The sequence below is a fragment of the Dissoconium aciculare genome (genome assembly GCF_010015565.1).
Source record: "Dissoconium aciculare CBS 342.82 unplaced genomic scaffold K489scaffold_9, whole genome shotgun sequence".
NCBI classification, from domain to species: domain Eukaryota; kingdom Fungi; phylum Ascomycota; class Dothideomycetes; order Mycosphaerellales; family Dissoconiaceae; genus Dissoconium; species Dissoconium aciculare.
In genome coordinates, this window is record NW_022984959.1 from 807,205 (window position 1) to 820,054 (window position 12,850).

At 53.0% G+C, this 12,850-nt stretch overlaps 6 protein-coding genes across 6 annotated transcripts; 5 read left to right on the top strand and 1 right to left on the bottom strand.

Annotated features, from left to right (window-relative positions):
• Positions 1–197: 197 nt before the first annotated feature.
• On the top strand, positions 198–1,851 carry K489DRAFT_382230 (Translin). Its single transcript, XM_033605323.1, has 7 exons — positions 198–294; positions 355–678; positions 746–836; positions 926–1,059; positions 1,117–1,213; positions 1,272–1,357; positions 1,441–1,851. Exons 2-7 carry the CDS (start codon positions 586–588, stop codon positions 1,651–1,653), a joined length of 714 nt encoding a protein of 237 aa, XP_033458224.1. The 5' UTR covers positions 198–294; positions 355–585; the 3' UTR covers positions 1,654–1,851.
• Positions 1,655–2,650, bottom strand: K489DRAFT_382232 (putative mitochondrial intermembrane space translocase subunit Tim9). Its single transcript, XM_033605324.1, has 3 exons — positions 2,446–2,650; positions 2,315–2,384; positions 1,655–2,191 (listed from the first exon to the last, which is right to left on the bottom strand). Exons 1-3 carry the CDS (start codon positions 2,460–2,462, stop codon positions 1,991–1,993), a joined length of 288 nt encoding a protein of 95 aa, XP_033458225.1. The 5' UTR covers positions 2,463–2,650; the 3' UTR covers positions 1,655–1,990.
• Positions 2,651–4,779: 2,129 nt separating this feature from the next.
• Positions 4,780–7,755, top strand: K489DRAFT_323075 (RhoGAP-domain-containing protein; the record flags this gene model as incomplete). The annotated part of the gene is made up of 3 exons (XM_033601671.1): positions 4,780–4,933; positions 5,014–5,166; positions 5,219–7,755. The coding sequence occupies 3 exons, from the start codon at positions 4,780–4,782 to the stop codon at positions 7,753–7,755; spliced, it is 2,844 nt and encodes a 947-aa protein (XP_033458226.1).
• Positions 7,756–8,901: 1,146 nt separating this feature from the next.
• K489DRAFT_268576 (uncharacterized protein) lies at positions 8,902–10,777 on the top strand. The gene is made up of 2 exons (XM_033600097.1): positions 8,902–9,772; positions 9,961–10,777. Exons 1-2 carry the CDS (start codon positions 9,184–9,186, stop codon positions 10,677–10,679), a joined length of 1,308 nt encoding a protein of 435 aa, XP_033458227.1. The 5' UTR covers positions 8,902–9,183; the 3' UTR covers positions 10,680–10,777.
• A 777-nt stretch (positions 10,778–11,554) lies between these two features.
• Positions 11,555–12,262, top strand: K489DRAFT_268634 (uncharacterized protein). The gene has a single exon (XM_033600098.1). It carries the CDS (start codon positions 11,700–11,702, stop codon positions 12,105–12,107), a length of 408 nt encoding a protein of 135 aa, XP_033458228.1. The 5' UTR covers positions 11,555–11,699; the 3' UTR covers positions 12,108–12,262.
• On the top strand, positions 11,963–12,752 carry K489DRAFT_382238 (PIG-F-domain-containing protein). Its single transcript, XM_033605325.1, has one exon. It carries the CDS (start codon positions 12,314–12,316, stop codon positions 12,611–12,613), a length of 300 nt encoding a protein of 99 aa, XP_033458229.1. The 5' UTR covers positions 11,963–12,313; the 3' UTR covers positions 12,614–12,752.
• Positions 12,753–12,850: the final 98 nt, after the last annotated feature.

Below are 12,850 nucleotides of genomic sequence, written 5' to 3' on the forward strand. Positions count from 1 at the left end.
TCAAATGCGGACCTTGAAATGATTTCGTAGTTGTGTCAAGTCGTCGAGCAGGACAAGTTTCACATTGTAAATGCGCTGAGCTGACAATCAATGGACCCTTGCTCTTCAGACTGAGCGCGGAATGCACAACGTGGCTGTACTTGTGGGGGCATCGCCGCACGGGGGACCACATCCAAAGCATGACCCATGTAATGATCCGTCGATCGACAACCTATCTTCTCATGTTCGCATGTCTTTTCAATCGCAACGAGAAACTTGATGCGTGGATCGCGTATTTTTAAGGATTTCGATAAGGTTCGAAATATCAGAACAATGACGAGTGCAGAGCTTAGAAGTTGAGATGATGTGGTCTAGTAACATTGCTCATCCAATGCCACTTAGGTGTTCATGAAAACCCTCCAGGGCCCTGCATTGGTGTCGTCCATCAAAATCCCAAAAAAGCTCACATACAGCCTAGTACTACACCCTCAAAGAGAGCACGCATAAGATATACCAAGCTATCGATAATCACTTAATCATCATTTTATCGAGACCTTCAAGTGCGGATTGGAGTGACATACAAGTCGACTGTGAAGGACTTACAGGATGGATCTCGACAACAAGCCGTCCGCGGTTCTCCAAGCTGGCATATTTGAAGACTTGCAACGCAAAATCGACGAAGACTCTGCTATCAAAGACGTCAGTCCCCACAAGCACGGAGGCATTACGCCAACCAGCTGAATTACGTCGGCTGACCACCTCTCAGGCTCTTCGTGATATAGTGCAAACACTCGAGAAGCAGGACCGCGCAACTCAGGCAATTCTGTCACGAGCACACTCCACAGCCTCATCTGATGGTGAGTCTCCACTAGCTGGCGACACATCCCCTTGCTGCTTCGGTGCTTGTTTGATCTATGAGGATTGGCCGTTACTGAATTGTTGACAGCGAGCTCCGTCGTGGCTGCGGCTCAAGCAAGCATTGCGAACGAGGTCCAATCCATTCAGCGTCTCGAAGAGCTGGCATCCAAGTATCCATACTACAAGTTCAACTATTCATGGACACGCCACATCCAGGATGCAGTATGCACACATTTAGATTGACGCTGCTACTTGATCTGGAGGCTGACTCTTTAATAGTGTCTCTCCATATTGACCTGCGCTTGGCTTGGTGGCTTCGATAAAGGTCGAACCGGTCAGCTTCTCACGATCGACGAAGTTGGCTCGATCATGAATGGTACGTGCCTTCAACACCTGGGGCTGATTTACGAGTTCTGACCGCAGTTCCACCATAGTGCCGGTCAACCTCAAGGACCGCGATGCATTCCATCTCACAATCGAAGAATATCTACTCGCACTAATATCACTGCTTGACGAGTTGGTAAGTCTTCTACGACGCTCTGTGGTGTTCAGGCTACGGTGGTCTGATACTTTAATGCGAATATCACTGATCATCATCTTCAGGCTCGGCTTGCCCGGAACTCTGTCACCCTAGGTGATTACAGTCGGCCACTACAAATCAGCCAGTTCATCAAAGACATCCATGCCGGCTTCCAAATACTGAATCTTAAGAATGACACGCTGCGAAAACGCAGCGATGGCATCAAGTACCGAGTCAAGGAAGTCGAGGATGTAGTGTACGATCTGAGCCTTCGTGGCCTTCTGCCCAAGGCATAGGCGATGGTTGTACATGGGCGGGAGGGGACCGTTGATGGCACGAAGCAATGATTTGCTCCGTAAATTTGTTCTGAGGTGCAGCACTTGCTCACACTTCACTATAGTACAGTACAATCATGACGCTCCAAAAGTCGTTCCCAGCTGGTATCGAAGCTGAGTAACGCAGTCAAATGTAGCGCATCATCCACACCCTGCTCTCCTGTTCTGATATATCCGAAATCTGGCAAGTATTCAATACAGTCTGAGAATGTAATGGCACACCATAGCCTCGTCGCGGTGAAATCCATCTCTCGCAGATGGCCTGGAAGAAATCATCGGTTTCATCTGAATTCATGTTCTACCTGCCGAGCCCGGGAATGCTGCCTGATTGCGCCATCTGCGCATTCTGCTCCTGGAATCGCTCGCCCAATCGCTCCGAAGCCTTCATGAACTTGTCAACGCAGCGCAGTACGCAACCCTCCTCTTTGCTCATCAAGCTCTTGGATGTGAAGTCGGTGACGCAGTCGTTGAAACAACGCTGAACGAGATTTGAGTACAACTACAGGTGGATCTCTAGTCAGCACGGCTTCTTGAAACGGCTTGGACGATGGAGTAATCTATAAGGAGCATAGCAGTGGCTTTGCTCGTTTCAAATTTTGGGAGGCAGGTGGACTCAGCGCACATTCATGAAGTCTTTGACTTGTTTCCTCTCCATGCGGCTTTGCAGCTCACGCTGCTCTGCACTGTTGAGCCTGGAATAGCATCGTGTCAGTTCATTGTCACCCAATCTTCCATTATCCTTCCACGACCTACATCTCCATTCCGCTCATGTTGAACGATGACTGCGACTGTGATGGGAAGATAGGCTCTGATGACGTGTTCGGATTGCTGCTACTGCGAGACGGTATACTCGGATTCAGATGACGGTGTCGTGATGCGCTCGCAAATTTATCGTTGAAATCAATGCAATAGATTCGCTGCTCCAAGCTCGCCAGTCTGTGTGATGGCCCTGAAGCAGTTGTACTGTACACAATTTACCGTCGCTGGTCATCCGCTTCTCAAGCTATGCCTAATTGGTAATTGTCCGCATCTCGGACAGCCGCGTCCGATGACACTGTTCAACGCTGGCAGGTGTTGTTGTTAATCTACTGGAGAGGGAGAACTGTCTTGTTAGAGACTAATCCCATCGTCATATTGATATTATGTAATTGTCTAAACATGAAGATGAAGATGATGTGCCGGTTGCGCGTTCCAGTATGGTATTTTACCGCCGCCTAATAATTTCCGCGTGATGCTTACTGAGGAGTCCGTAGGTAGTAATATCAGAGCTGCTGAGCTTGCAACTTCCATCAATTCTCTGACACGCAAACTTGGGAACTCCCCGTAGTATGTTTTGGCATATGGAGGACTGGCGGACAACGACGCGCGTCGGCCTGTTCTATATTCGAGAAAAGCTAACTCATAGCCGTGATGATTTCTGCCCAAGTGAAGATCGCACAGCTTCTTCCAGCCTATAGCTATGCTGTCCGGCCAGCATTCGCTTTACGCTTCGAGATTACTTCTCGACCACACTATGTTGGTGGGCGCCAGCTGGTTCGAGATCAGTAGAGAGGATGAGGGATCATCTGGCAGTCGTGATCAAAGTGCCGCGCGTAATCTAAGACCAACGGCTCGCATGTGGGAGTACTCCATGCACGTGGCGGGCAGGCAGATGGTGTTTGTCACCAACAATGGCGGCCTGAAATCAAACGTGAAGTAGCACTTATCACCGAGATCTGATTGGAACACACTTGAAACTTTTACAACACGACAAGTAGCCGCGGGAGGATGCTTCCTAGATTCCTACACAACACTCTCGAACCTGCTAAATAAATCGGTCAAGAACCAGATGTGGTATGGCGCTAGATGGTCGCCTGGCCGTTATCATACGTGCCTTGCCGACTGTGCCTGTGAGGAATAGGAAGGCAACACGTCATATCTTGCTGCATGACGATCTGGTTGAACAAACCTTGGACTCATCATGAGTCAAGGGCTCCGATCTAGGGTTTGGACAACGACGTCCAGTAGAACAGAAAGTGGGGAGTGAATTGGCTGGAGGATAAAAATACCAACATTGGCGGCGTCACCAATCCGAAAGCGTCTTTTGATGGAAGGCGCCTATGTACAGATATGCACCGGGAGGAATTCTGCGGCGCAAAGGGTTCGTTCTCTGGTTCGTGTATGATCGGCATGGCGAAAGAAATATTGACTAGTGACTGGCCATCAACACACGTCCGCAAAAGATGATTGTCATTGTTGACGAGGAGATCGAGTTGTGTATGCGTGTGTACGTGGGACGAGACATGCAATCGTGTGTGGGCGCGAAATGCGTGGCTGATCAGGCACTGGTGCGGTTTGGGAGGTGCATCACTGGAGATTATAGCGCTGGGGCAGTACACAATCTTCGGCTGATGCTGTAACCTGCAGCCTGTAGATCAATACTGGAATAATAATGTTGGATTTGTGGGCAGGGAGAGGGTCTATGGGTGTATGGGTGTGTGTACTGTAGGTAGGTCTGCTATGGACAGTGCAGTGTGTAGTCATCATGTCTCTGTCTCTCCAGCAGCTCTCGGGCTCTGTCCAGCTCGCCCTCCCTCTCACCACCAACCAGCTAATCTTGCGCCCAGCCCAATTGCTCTCTTTTTCCCGTTCTGCCCTGTGGGGCCTTGCCCTTTCCTGTCTGCTGCCCTCTCCAAATACTCCAGCAGGTACACCTGTGCACCATCATCACCACGATCCTTTGCTACAACTCGACAGCTGGTCGCGAGGAGCACATGACAACTCCCGCGCATTCGCACGCATAGCCCACAATAGCGGCTATCCGATCTCCTCTTCAGCTTGTTATTTCAACTACAACCGACGCACCTGTTCCAACGTCGAGATACGCACTCCGCAGCTTCACTCTGCGCGTCGCGTGGGAATTGTTTTTCGATCAGCTGTGCGCGCCGTACGCCAGCTTTAATTTGCGCCCGACCATCCGTCTCAGCGTGGAGCACAGCTCGTGCTCGTGCTTGGTGGTCGACATCGTTCTTCGCCCGATCGCGACACTTTCCGCGCATGTTGTACTAAATACCATCACGATCTTGTAAACGGAATTCCACTCTCGAAATGTCAACCGGAGGCGGCTATGCAGCGGCGGCCGGGACCGGCGGAGCTCGTCCTGCGCCAATACTGGCGCAGAGTGAGTCAACAAGAGAGAAAAAGGATCTCGCGGGCTGGTGGAAGAACTTCAAAAGAGGTGATAAGAAGGTGCCCGAACAAGGTACGTCGCGTTGATCGTACACGCTGGCTTTCTACTGGCACTCCGTGCTGTTGCATTCCCATATCTGACCATATTTCCAGCACCCGTCCAAGGCATATTCGGTGTCCCACTGCAAGTCAGCATACGGTACGCCAATGTGGCCATCAGTTTGTTCAACGATGAAGGCCAAAGCTATATCTATGGATACGTGCCTATTGTCGTTGCAAAGTGCGGAGTCTTCCTCAAGGAGAAGGGTAAGCTAAATATGAATTAAATGTGCACGATTCGTAGCTAATGAGACTTCAGCGACCGACGTCGAAGGCATCTTCCGGTTGGCTGGAAGCGAGAAGCGCATCAAGGAGTTGAGGACCGCATTCGACAGCCCGGACCGCTATGGAAAGGGTCTCGACTGGACGGGGTATACAGTCCACGATGCGGCCAACATCCTACGAAGATACTTCAACCAGCTTCCGGAACCCATCATTCCATTGGAATTCTACCAAAGGTTTCGCGACCCGCTCAAAAATCACCCTGGACAAGCGAGCGGGACAGCAGCATCGCAGCCGCTGAGCTCTGGCGCATTTGACACCGACGCGGCCATCAAGATCTACCAAAATCTCATCACAGAGTTGCCGCCATTGAACCGCCAACTACTGTTGTATATCCTGGATCTGCTCGCTGTGTTTGCGAGCAAGTCTGACATGAATAAAATGACGACGCAAAATTTGGCGGCCATTTTCCAGCCTGGAATTTTGAATCACCCACAACACGACATGGCGCCTCAGGAGTACCGCTTGAGCCAAGATATCCTCAGCTTTCTTATCATCAACCAAGACAGCTTCCTTATTGGCATGCAAGGGACCGCCGCTGATGCCGAGACTGTCCGTGATGTGCAGAACGGCAGCCCGAGATCGGGCGCTGCATCGCCCGCTCCCAGTAGGGCAAAGACAGTCATCGGTCGTTCTGGCTCTAATTCTAGTGTAGCGGCAGACAGCGTGCGAAGATTTGGCAGTATCCGGCGTAATCTGTCAGTGTCTAGTAAGCACAGCAAGCGGTCCGAGGGCACCTCAAATCCTATGACGCCAACTTCGCCAGTCAGTGCAGGGGGCGTTCAACGCAGCAATACGGTGCCCTCTAGAAAGGGAGGCGGCGGTGCCGCGGGATCTAGATTCCAAAGGGAGCTGCCACCGCCTTCACCACTTCTGACCTCGAGTTCGACCGCGGACGATGATACTCCCACAAGTGCTTCACCGCCAGCACCAGTACGAGACAGCATATATGGTTCGGTGCCCAACACAGCAAATGCAGGCACTACTTCACAACGTCCTGCAGCATTCACACCGGTCGAAGACGTACAGTCGTTCAATGTCCCCTCGAATGCACTCACTCCCACCGCTGCTCGGGATTTTCAGACCCCTCAGAAGGATGGCAGTCCCTCGATAGCCCCTCAGGGTGGTAGTGGGGAGAAGTCCAGCGAGCGTTCGTTCTCCAACACATCTTCTGTCACTCATGGCCGTAAATTCCTGGACATTCTCAAGCAATCTCCAATTGGTGAGGCTGACGCACGCAGGCCTAATAAGCTTCAGAAGAAACGCATGCCTGGCGCGTCACTGTCTAGCGCGCAGTCCTCCAGCCAATCACTCCAGGACAACCTTTCAGAAGCCGCTCCCAGATCACCCCTTTCGCCACGCCTCGCGCCAGGAATTCACAACGATGTAGTGGCAGAGATGCCTGGGGAGCAGTCCGAGTACACAACTCCGTTGGCCACACCTCTTGCTACCGTACCTCCGAGTCGATTGAACGAGACGGCGGCCAAAGTCAACAGCACGTCTCCGGCAAACTCGTTCCACTCGCAGACAGATGACACGTCAGATGCCGATCTTGTCGGGGATGACATGCCTTCGAATGATGACGAGTCTGCTGCCCGGGATAAGAAGCGCAGCCGGTGGAGGTTCTCGCGCTCTAGCAACAGACTCGCTTCGCCCTCCATGCCAGGCAGCGCTCTTGGAGCGCTGACCAGCCGAGACAATGCCACATCGCGGTCCACGATCGGCAGCACGGTGGGCAGCAGTGTCACTTCTCAGCCGCGTCGAAGTTTCCAAGACCAGCGTGCGTCCATGGCCCTGCCATCAACAGAGACGTCGACAAATGCAACATCGATCACTACAACAGGATCCACATCGTCGGACGCGACCGCTGGTGGCAAGTCTGCAGCAGCCGCGCAGCAGCAGCAGCAGAACAACGACTCCGCCGTATTCTCTGACTCCGAGCGCGAGCGGAAGACTGCTGGACCTATGTCGTGGATACGTGGCAAAATCCAGGAGCGCAAAGACAAGGACGCGGAGAAGCGTTCGCGCACACCAGACCGCGTTGGGTCGTCCACAAGTCAGATCTTTCAGCACGAGCGTTCTAAGAGCAGACCAGATCTGCAAGCTTCGCAACAGCATCTGCCGGAAGTGTCGAATGCCGATGCCTCTGTCACGGACCATCGCTTGAGTGAACAGAATGCAGCCCAGCGAAGCATATCAAACCCGAAGGCGCAATACGTGACCGATGCAGCGCAGAGCACTCCTCCTCAACCGATTGTTGCAAGCACTTGGATGGCGCCAGCACCGTTGATTTCACCGACAGCCTTCTCGTCCGTTCCGGGAACGGCACCATCAACATCGACTGGAGCTGCGCCTACAATAACCAACTCCGCATCTGCTGGGCAAACCACATGGATGCCAGTATCAAATCCATTGCAACAGATTCCAGAAGTGGCCATTGCTCCACCCACCGCTGAGCACACTGCTGGCACTGCGCCAGAAGACATCACAGCGAAGAACGCCAGCGTACAATAATCGTCCGCATAGGAGTACTATTCAACATGATCGCGGCAACGAGCAGATCATGCCAAGTCTGCGGCGGAGGATCGATGCCATGTTGGCGCCTAGCTAAGGTCCATCCATATCTATACGAATCGATTGTGAGGCGCGTATGCTCCTCCGACACCACTCGCTCGACGAGCAAGATCGGATGGCCTGGCATAGGCACTGCATGTATTTTAGCAGTAATGTAGGCTCGCGGAGAAATTAACATGTGCTGCAAACATATGAGGTGTTGCGCCGCTACATTTGAACAGAGCTCCCAAGTGTCTCGACTGAGTAATGATAAAGGAACTTTCGACGTCATGATGGGCTCGTCTTAAAGACGCTGGTACTCAGAATACTTTTATCGCCATCGCCTGTGTAGTACAGAAGGTGAATGGGTAGGGTGTGGTGCTCATGCACCGCTGGGGAGTACAAGTGGAGAGCCTCGTCCAAATATTGCCTCAATGGCTGCAGGTGCTGGTCTGTGTGAATAGATACTTTTGTGGGGGGGCACTTCTCCGCCAATTTCGGAGTGGCGCCAACTGCCGCGCTGACGGCGTGCAGAAGCGGCGCAAGGGTGTTGCCTCGGGACGATTGAGGATCTCCGAATGGTGTGTGGAGTTCATCTACGGTACCGGGCCTGCTACTACGGCACAGCTCAAATTGTCGACTGGACTCGGAACAGAATGTCGATACAGCCTCTTATTACGCATGAACGTGCGCTCCGCATCGTCGCGAGTCGTGGCAGCACGCAAGATGGGACGACGGTAGGCGATCGATCGACCATAAAATGTATGATGCAAAGACAACCCTTTGAACGGTCCGCCGCTGAATGCTTTCCAGGAGAAGGCATTGCAGTCTGCATCGGCAATCGTCGCTATGGGCACGCAAAGACCAGACGACAACTCCGCCCCATCATCATTAGTTCTGGACCCCACCCATGTTGCGACGATTGTGCTAGAGTCGGACGAAGATCAAGAGGAGACAGTACATTTCCTGAGTATCACCGTAGCAATGCGATCCTGTAATGATGGTGACCCTGTTCGTTAGTCCCCGTTTTATACTTGGCCGACTTCATCCTTGGCTTCCTTCCTTGCCTTGGTCGGGGCAAGGCTGATGATGTCCCATGTCGATCCCATCATCTCGCCCGCCGCACGTGTGGTCGTGTACCCTGCTCTTCTCTATCCCCATCAGTCGTCATCCTTGCTCGTTTCCCCAGCATTTGGAAACTTTGAATTCTCCCTCCTCTTGACCTCCCCTGCGTTGCCGTTGCCGCAGAACCTCACTCACCTACACCACAGTTCGCTCTTCGACATCATTTTAATCTCCATTTTCTGAGACCTACTTCATTCTTGCATTTGTTTCAGAGACCATTCGAAGGCGCATTGCGTGTGTCTGTCCGTCTGACGGAGTTTCATAATGCTGTCGTCGCCGCTTCGGGTGGCATTGTTGCTTGCAAGCCTCCCGCTGCTCGTTTTCAGCCACACAGGGCAGCAGCCGCACGCCTACGAGGCTGTCCGCAATGAAAATCCGGCATTGGCACATGGATTGACTGGATCATCGGGACCAAATGCAGCAGGAAAGAAACTGCTCCGGGCTCGACAAGATGTCAACACGACAACTGGTGTTACAACTAGTACGAGTTCCACGGCCGTGACAACCACCGACACCACCACAACATCGACACCGCTGAGCACGATCACATCGACGGTGGCATCGGACATCCCTACAACCGCCACCGCCACCACCACTTCTCAAGGTCAGTCTAACAATGATAGTCTTATCAGTCTTACAACATCGTCGTCAACCGCGTCAACGAGCTCTGTCACCACCTCGTCGACACCACTGCCATCTTCGCAAGGTGAGAATTCTGCCACATCCACGTCCACTGCTGTGTCGTCGCCGTCATCGGCAGTGCCACCCACATCTGTGACCACTCCCACGTCGAGCGGGCTTTTGACCTCGGATCTCGAAAGTACGCCATCTGTCGATACTAGAAGCAATCAAGGTCAGGACTCCAACCACCATGCCTGCAACTGTCGCTTGGATGGTCCTTGAGCTCCATGCGAAATCTATCCATGCCGGCCGGCAAGTGCCGTGGACAGCCGTGCAGGTTCATGTTCCTGGCTCTAGCGATCATCCGCCTGACATAAATCGAAAGCAATACTGACCTCTTTTCTCTTACAGCGACTTCAGCTGCCGGCCCAGCTACAACTCCCGAACCGACCACGCCCACTCTCACCACTCCGCTGGAGTCGCCTGCAACTCAGACTGGTGTGCTTGTGCCTGTCATCACTTCCACCACCGATGCTGCGGGCGGTGTTGTTCAGCAGACAACAACCGCTCTTGCGGCAGACGCACCGACAACCGTCGTAGTACCTATCACAACAACAAACAACGATGGCCAAACCATTACCAGCTCAAGTTCCGCCCCAGCTGTCATTGTCAGCGCCACCAACTCCGTCGGTTCGGTGGTCACCTCTGCACAACTGCTTACTACTGTCGCCGTCGCGCCTGGGGGAAGTGTTGTTACCTCGGCAGAAACACGCCTCACGACCACCGCAGCAGATATCGGCACAGTTGTGTTGACCAGCCCACGCGCTGGCGGTGTATACACAGTCACAAACAACCTTGGTCGCACCGTCACGGTCACATACACACCTCCCACCGGTCTGACTGTGAGCCAACAAACGAAGTTCAAGACGACATTAAGCGACGGTACAGTGTCTACTGTGACCTCGGTGGTCGTTGTCGGCGCTGTTGGCACACAAACCAGCAGACTCGGCACCCCGACCACATCAAAGCAGCCCAGTCTGATGACCGGTGCAGCTGCAGTGCTGGGCAGCGACGTATTTTCTGTAGCACCCGCCATGGTGGCAGCAGTCGCTATGGGCCTGGTCGGCTTCCTGGTATGATCGCGGGAAGGTAATGCATCAGGAGCCACAATGCTCCCATCCATGGAGGCACATTTTGTGGAATGTTTGACTGGACCTGACCATATCAGCGCGAATTATACCCATGGTCCGACGATATACACTTTTTCCTGCATGACGGAGTTATGACTCCTACGATGATGATAGGCATCGAACTGGACGACGAGATGACTTTGGCATGAGTCCTCCGACGATTGAGATGAAATTCAACGCGATGATACACCATTTGTATGACGCATTAGATAGCGCATTTTGTATAGAAGGAAGCGTTGGGAAGGGCAGTCGTGTTCCACCCAGGGGAGGACGAACGGGCCTGTGCGCCTGCACGAGAGAGTTCAGAAAATGTGGCATTGGTTGTCAAGTTGAGGACGATTGTATCTATTATGAAATTAATGAACCTACAGATCTATGATCATTCGTCGCAAGATGATTGTAGATTTCTTCGTCAGGTATCTTCGTCTCGGGGAGTGCAGGTAATTCTACACTTGCAATGTCCAACTGTGCCTTGAGTGCTTGACCACTTTCGAGATACAGACTGACCTCCTGCGTGGCCGAGACACACTCGAAGAAAACCGACATGGGGTACAGATACCGATACGAATATTCAACGACAATATCAAAGACCCAATACCTGAATGCGCACTCTCATTAACCTGTGCAAGGTGAGATGCGTATCCTGATGTCCAGATGAACAACCCTTACTGGAAGCCATCGGAGCAGTGCGCGGATCGGGGTTTACAACAACATCCCGGCTTTATGCGCACATCAGGGACCGCCAGGACGACCTAACAATTCGACCACGCTTTCAATGCTTGGGTCGTAAAGTTGCAACGCTTCCAGCCAGCACACCTGTCGACCTTCTACACTGCCAAAGCTTGGCGTCATACATCTATCAAACGAGCCACACATACTCGTGAACATGTCACCTTAACACCAGAGCCACTTCAACCCGATCGTGCCCGCCGACCCACATACGCTCGTTACCCTCCAAGCGACTCAACGATGAGCTCCTCCACGAGCAGCACCTCCACGGCGGCGCCCGCCGCATCTCCAGCAGCAGCAGCAGCCGCCGCCGCCATCGCACCAATCGAGATCCTCACAACGCCCGAATCGCGCTTCTACGCCAACCTACACCCAATCCTCCTCCTGTCGATCTTCATCGCCGCCTTCCGCAGCCTGGTCGCCGACCCGCTCAACACCCTGCTAGGCCTGGCGCCCACGGTAGCCATCCTACAAGCCGCGTATTGCGTGCTGTGTTTGCCTTCGTCGGGGAACCCGTCGACCGCACCGGCCAAGCCGGGCCAGAAGAAGAAGAAGGCGGCGAAGCCGACGCAGGATCTGGCTGCTAAGATTGTGGTATGTCCTTTTCCCCATTCTTTCTTTCGCAATACTTCGGGAGGAGGTGGGTAGAGAGTGGTTTTGAAGGGAGGGCAGAGAGGGAACAGGGAGCGAAGGAGCTCCATCTCCTCTTTGTTTTGAAGAGCATTCAGAGCTGACACATTATCTCACAGCCGGCCTGTCTATCTTTCGTGCTGACCATCTTCCTCACCGCGCCCGTGCTCTACATCCTCCTGGTCCTCTTCGGAGCGCCGTTGGTCTCCCACCATGCCCACACGATGTTACTGGCTTTGCATCTCGCCTTCCTGACCACGCCGCCATTGTTCTACGTTCATGGCCTGGAGGCCTCGACCTGGATGCGGCTCGCCAGTCTACAACAGCCGATCGACGAGATTTTCGGATTGGCGCTGGGCGCGTGTTTAGGAGCGTGGATCGGCGCGATTCCAATCCCGCTTGACTGGGATCGTGACTGGCAGCGGTGGCCGGTGACGGTGCTATGTGGGGCGTACGCGGGAGCTGTGATTGGAAAGCTCGCGGGCGGATATTTGTTCAAGGGCATGAAGATGAAAATCAATTGAACCCTTGAAAGCTAGGACCAAAAAAATGTGATGAGAGTGGAGAGAGAGATGGCGAAAATTAGAGGCGATGCCTCCCGAAATACCGCTGCGTATGAGAGGCAGTGAGACGGATCTATAGAGATATAATGCAGATGATGCTCAAAAAAAACTTGAAACGCCGAAGCCATCGCCCGTGTAGATGATGTTTCGTCCAGGGACACAGGCCGTGATTGCAGTTTTGACCCGCTGGAGGTTCGA

Bases quoted from the DNA above. Each gene is read 5' to 3' on its own strand.
- K489DRAFT_382238 (XM_033605325.1), top strand. From the start codon at position 12,314: ATGTTACTGGCTTTGCATCTCGCCTTCCTGACCACGCCGCCATTGTTC.
- K489DRAFT_382232 (XM_033605324.1), bottom strand. The intron at 2,192-2,314 runs GTGCGCTGAGTC...ATCCACCTGTAG, and splicing joins AAGTCAAAGACTTCATGAAT to TTGTACTCAAATCTCGTTCA.
- K489DRAFT_268634 (XM_033600098.1), top strand. From the start codon at position 11,700: ATGAGCTCCTCCACGAGCAGCACCTCCACGGCGGCGCCCGCCGCATCT.
- K489DRAFT_268576 (XM_033600097.1), top strand. From the start codon at position 9,184: ATGCTGTCGTCGCCGCTTCGGGTGGCATTGTTGCTTGCAAGCCTCCCG. The intron at 9,773-9,960 runs GTCAGGACTCCA...CAGCGACTTCAG, and splicing joins CGATACTAGAAGCAATCAAG to CTGCCGGCCCAGCTACAACT.
- K489DRAFT_382230 (XM_033605323.1), top strand. From the start codon at position 586: ATGGATCTCGACAACAAGCCGTCCGCGGTTCTCCAAGCTGGCATATTT. The intron at 679-745 runs GTCAGTCCCCAC...ACCACCTCTCAG, and splicing joins AAGACTCTGCTATCAAAGAC to GCTCTTCGTGATATAGTGCA. The intron at 1,214-1,271 runs GTACGTGCCTTC...GTTCCACCATAG, and splicing joins AGTTGGCTCGATCATGAATG to TGCCGGTCAACCTCAAGGAC.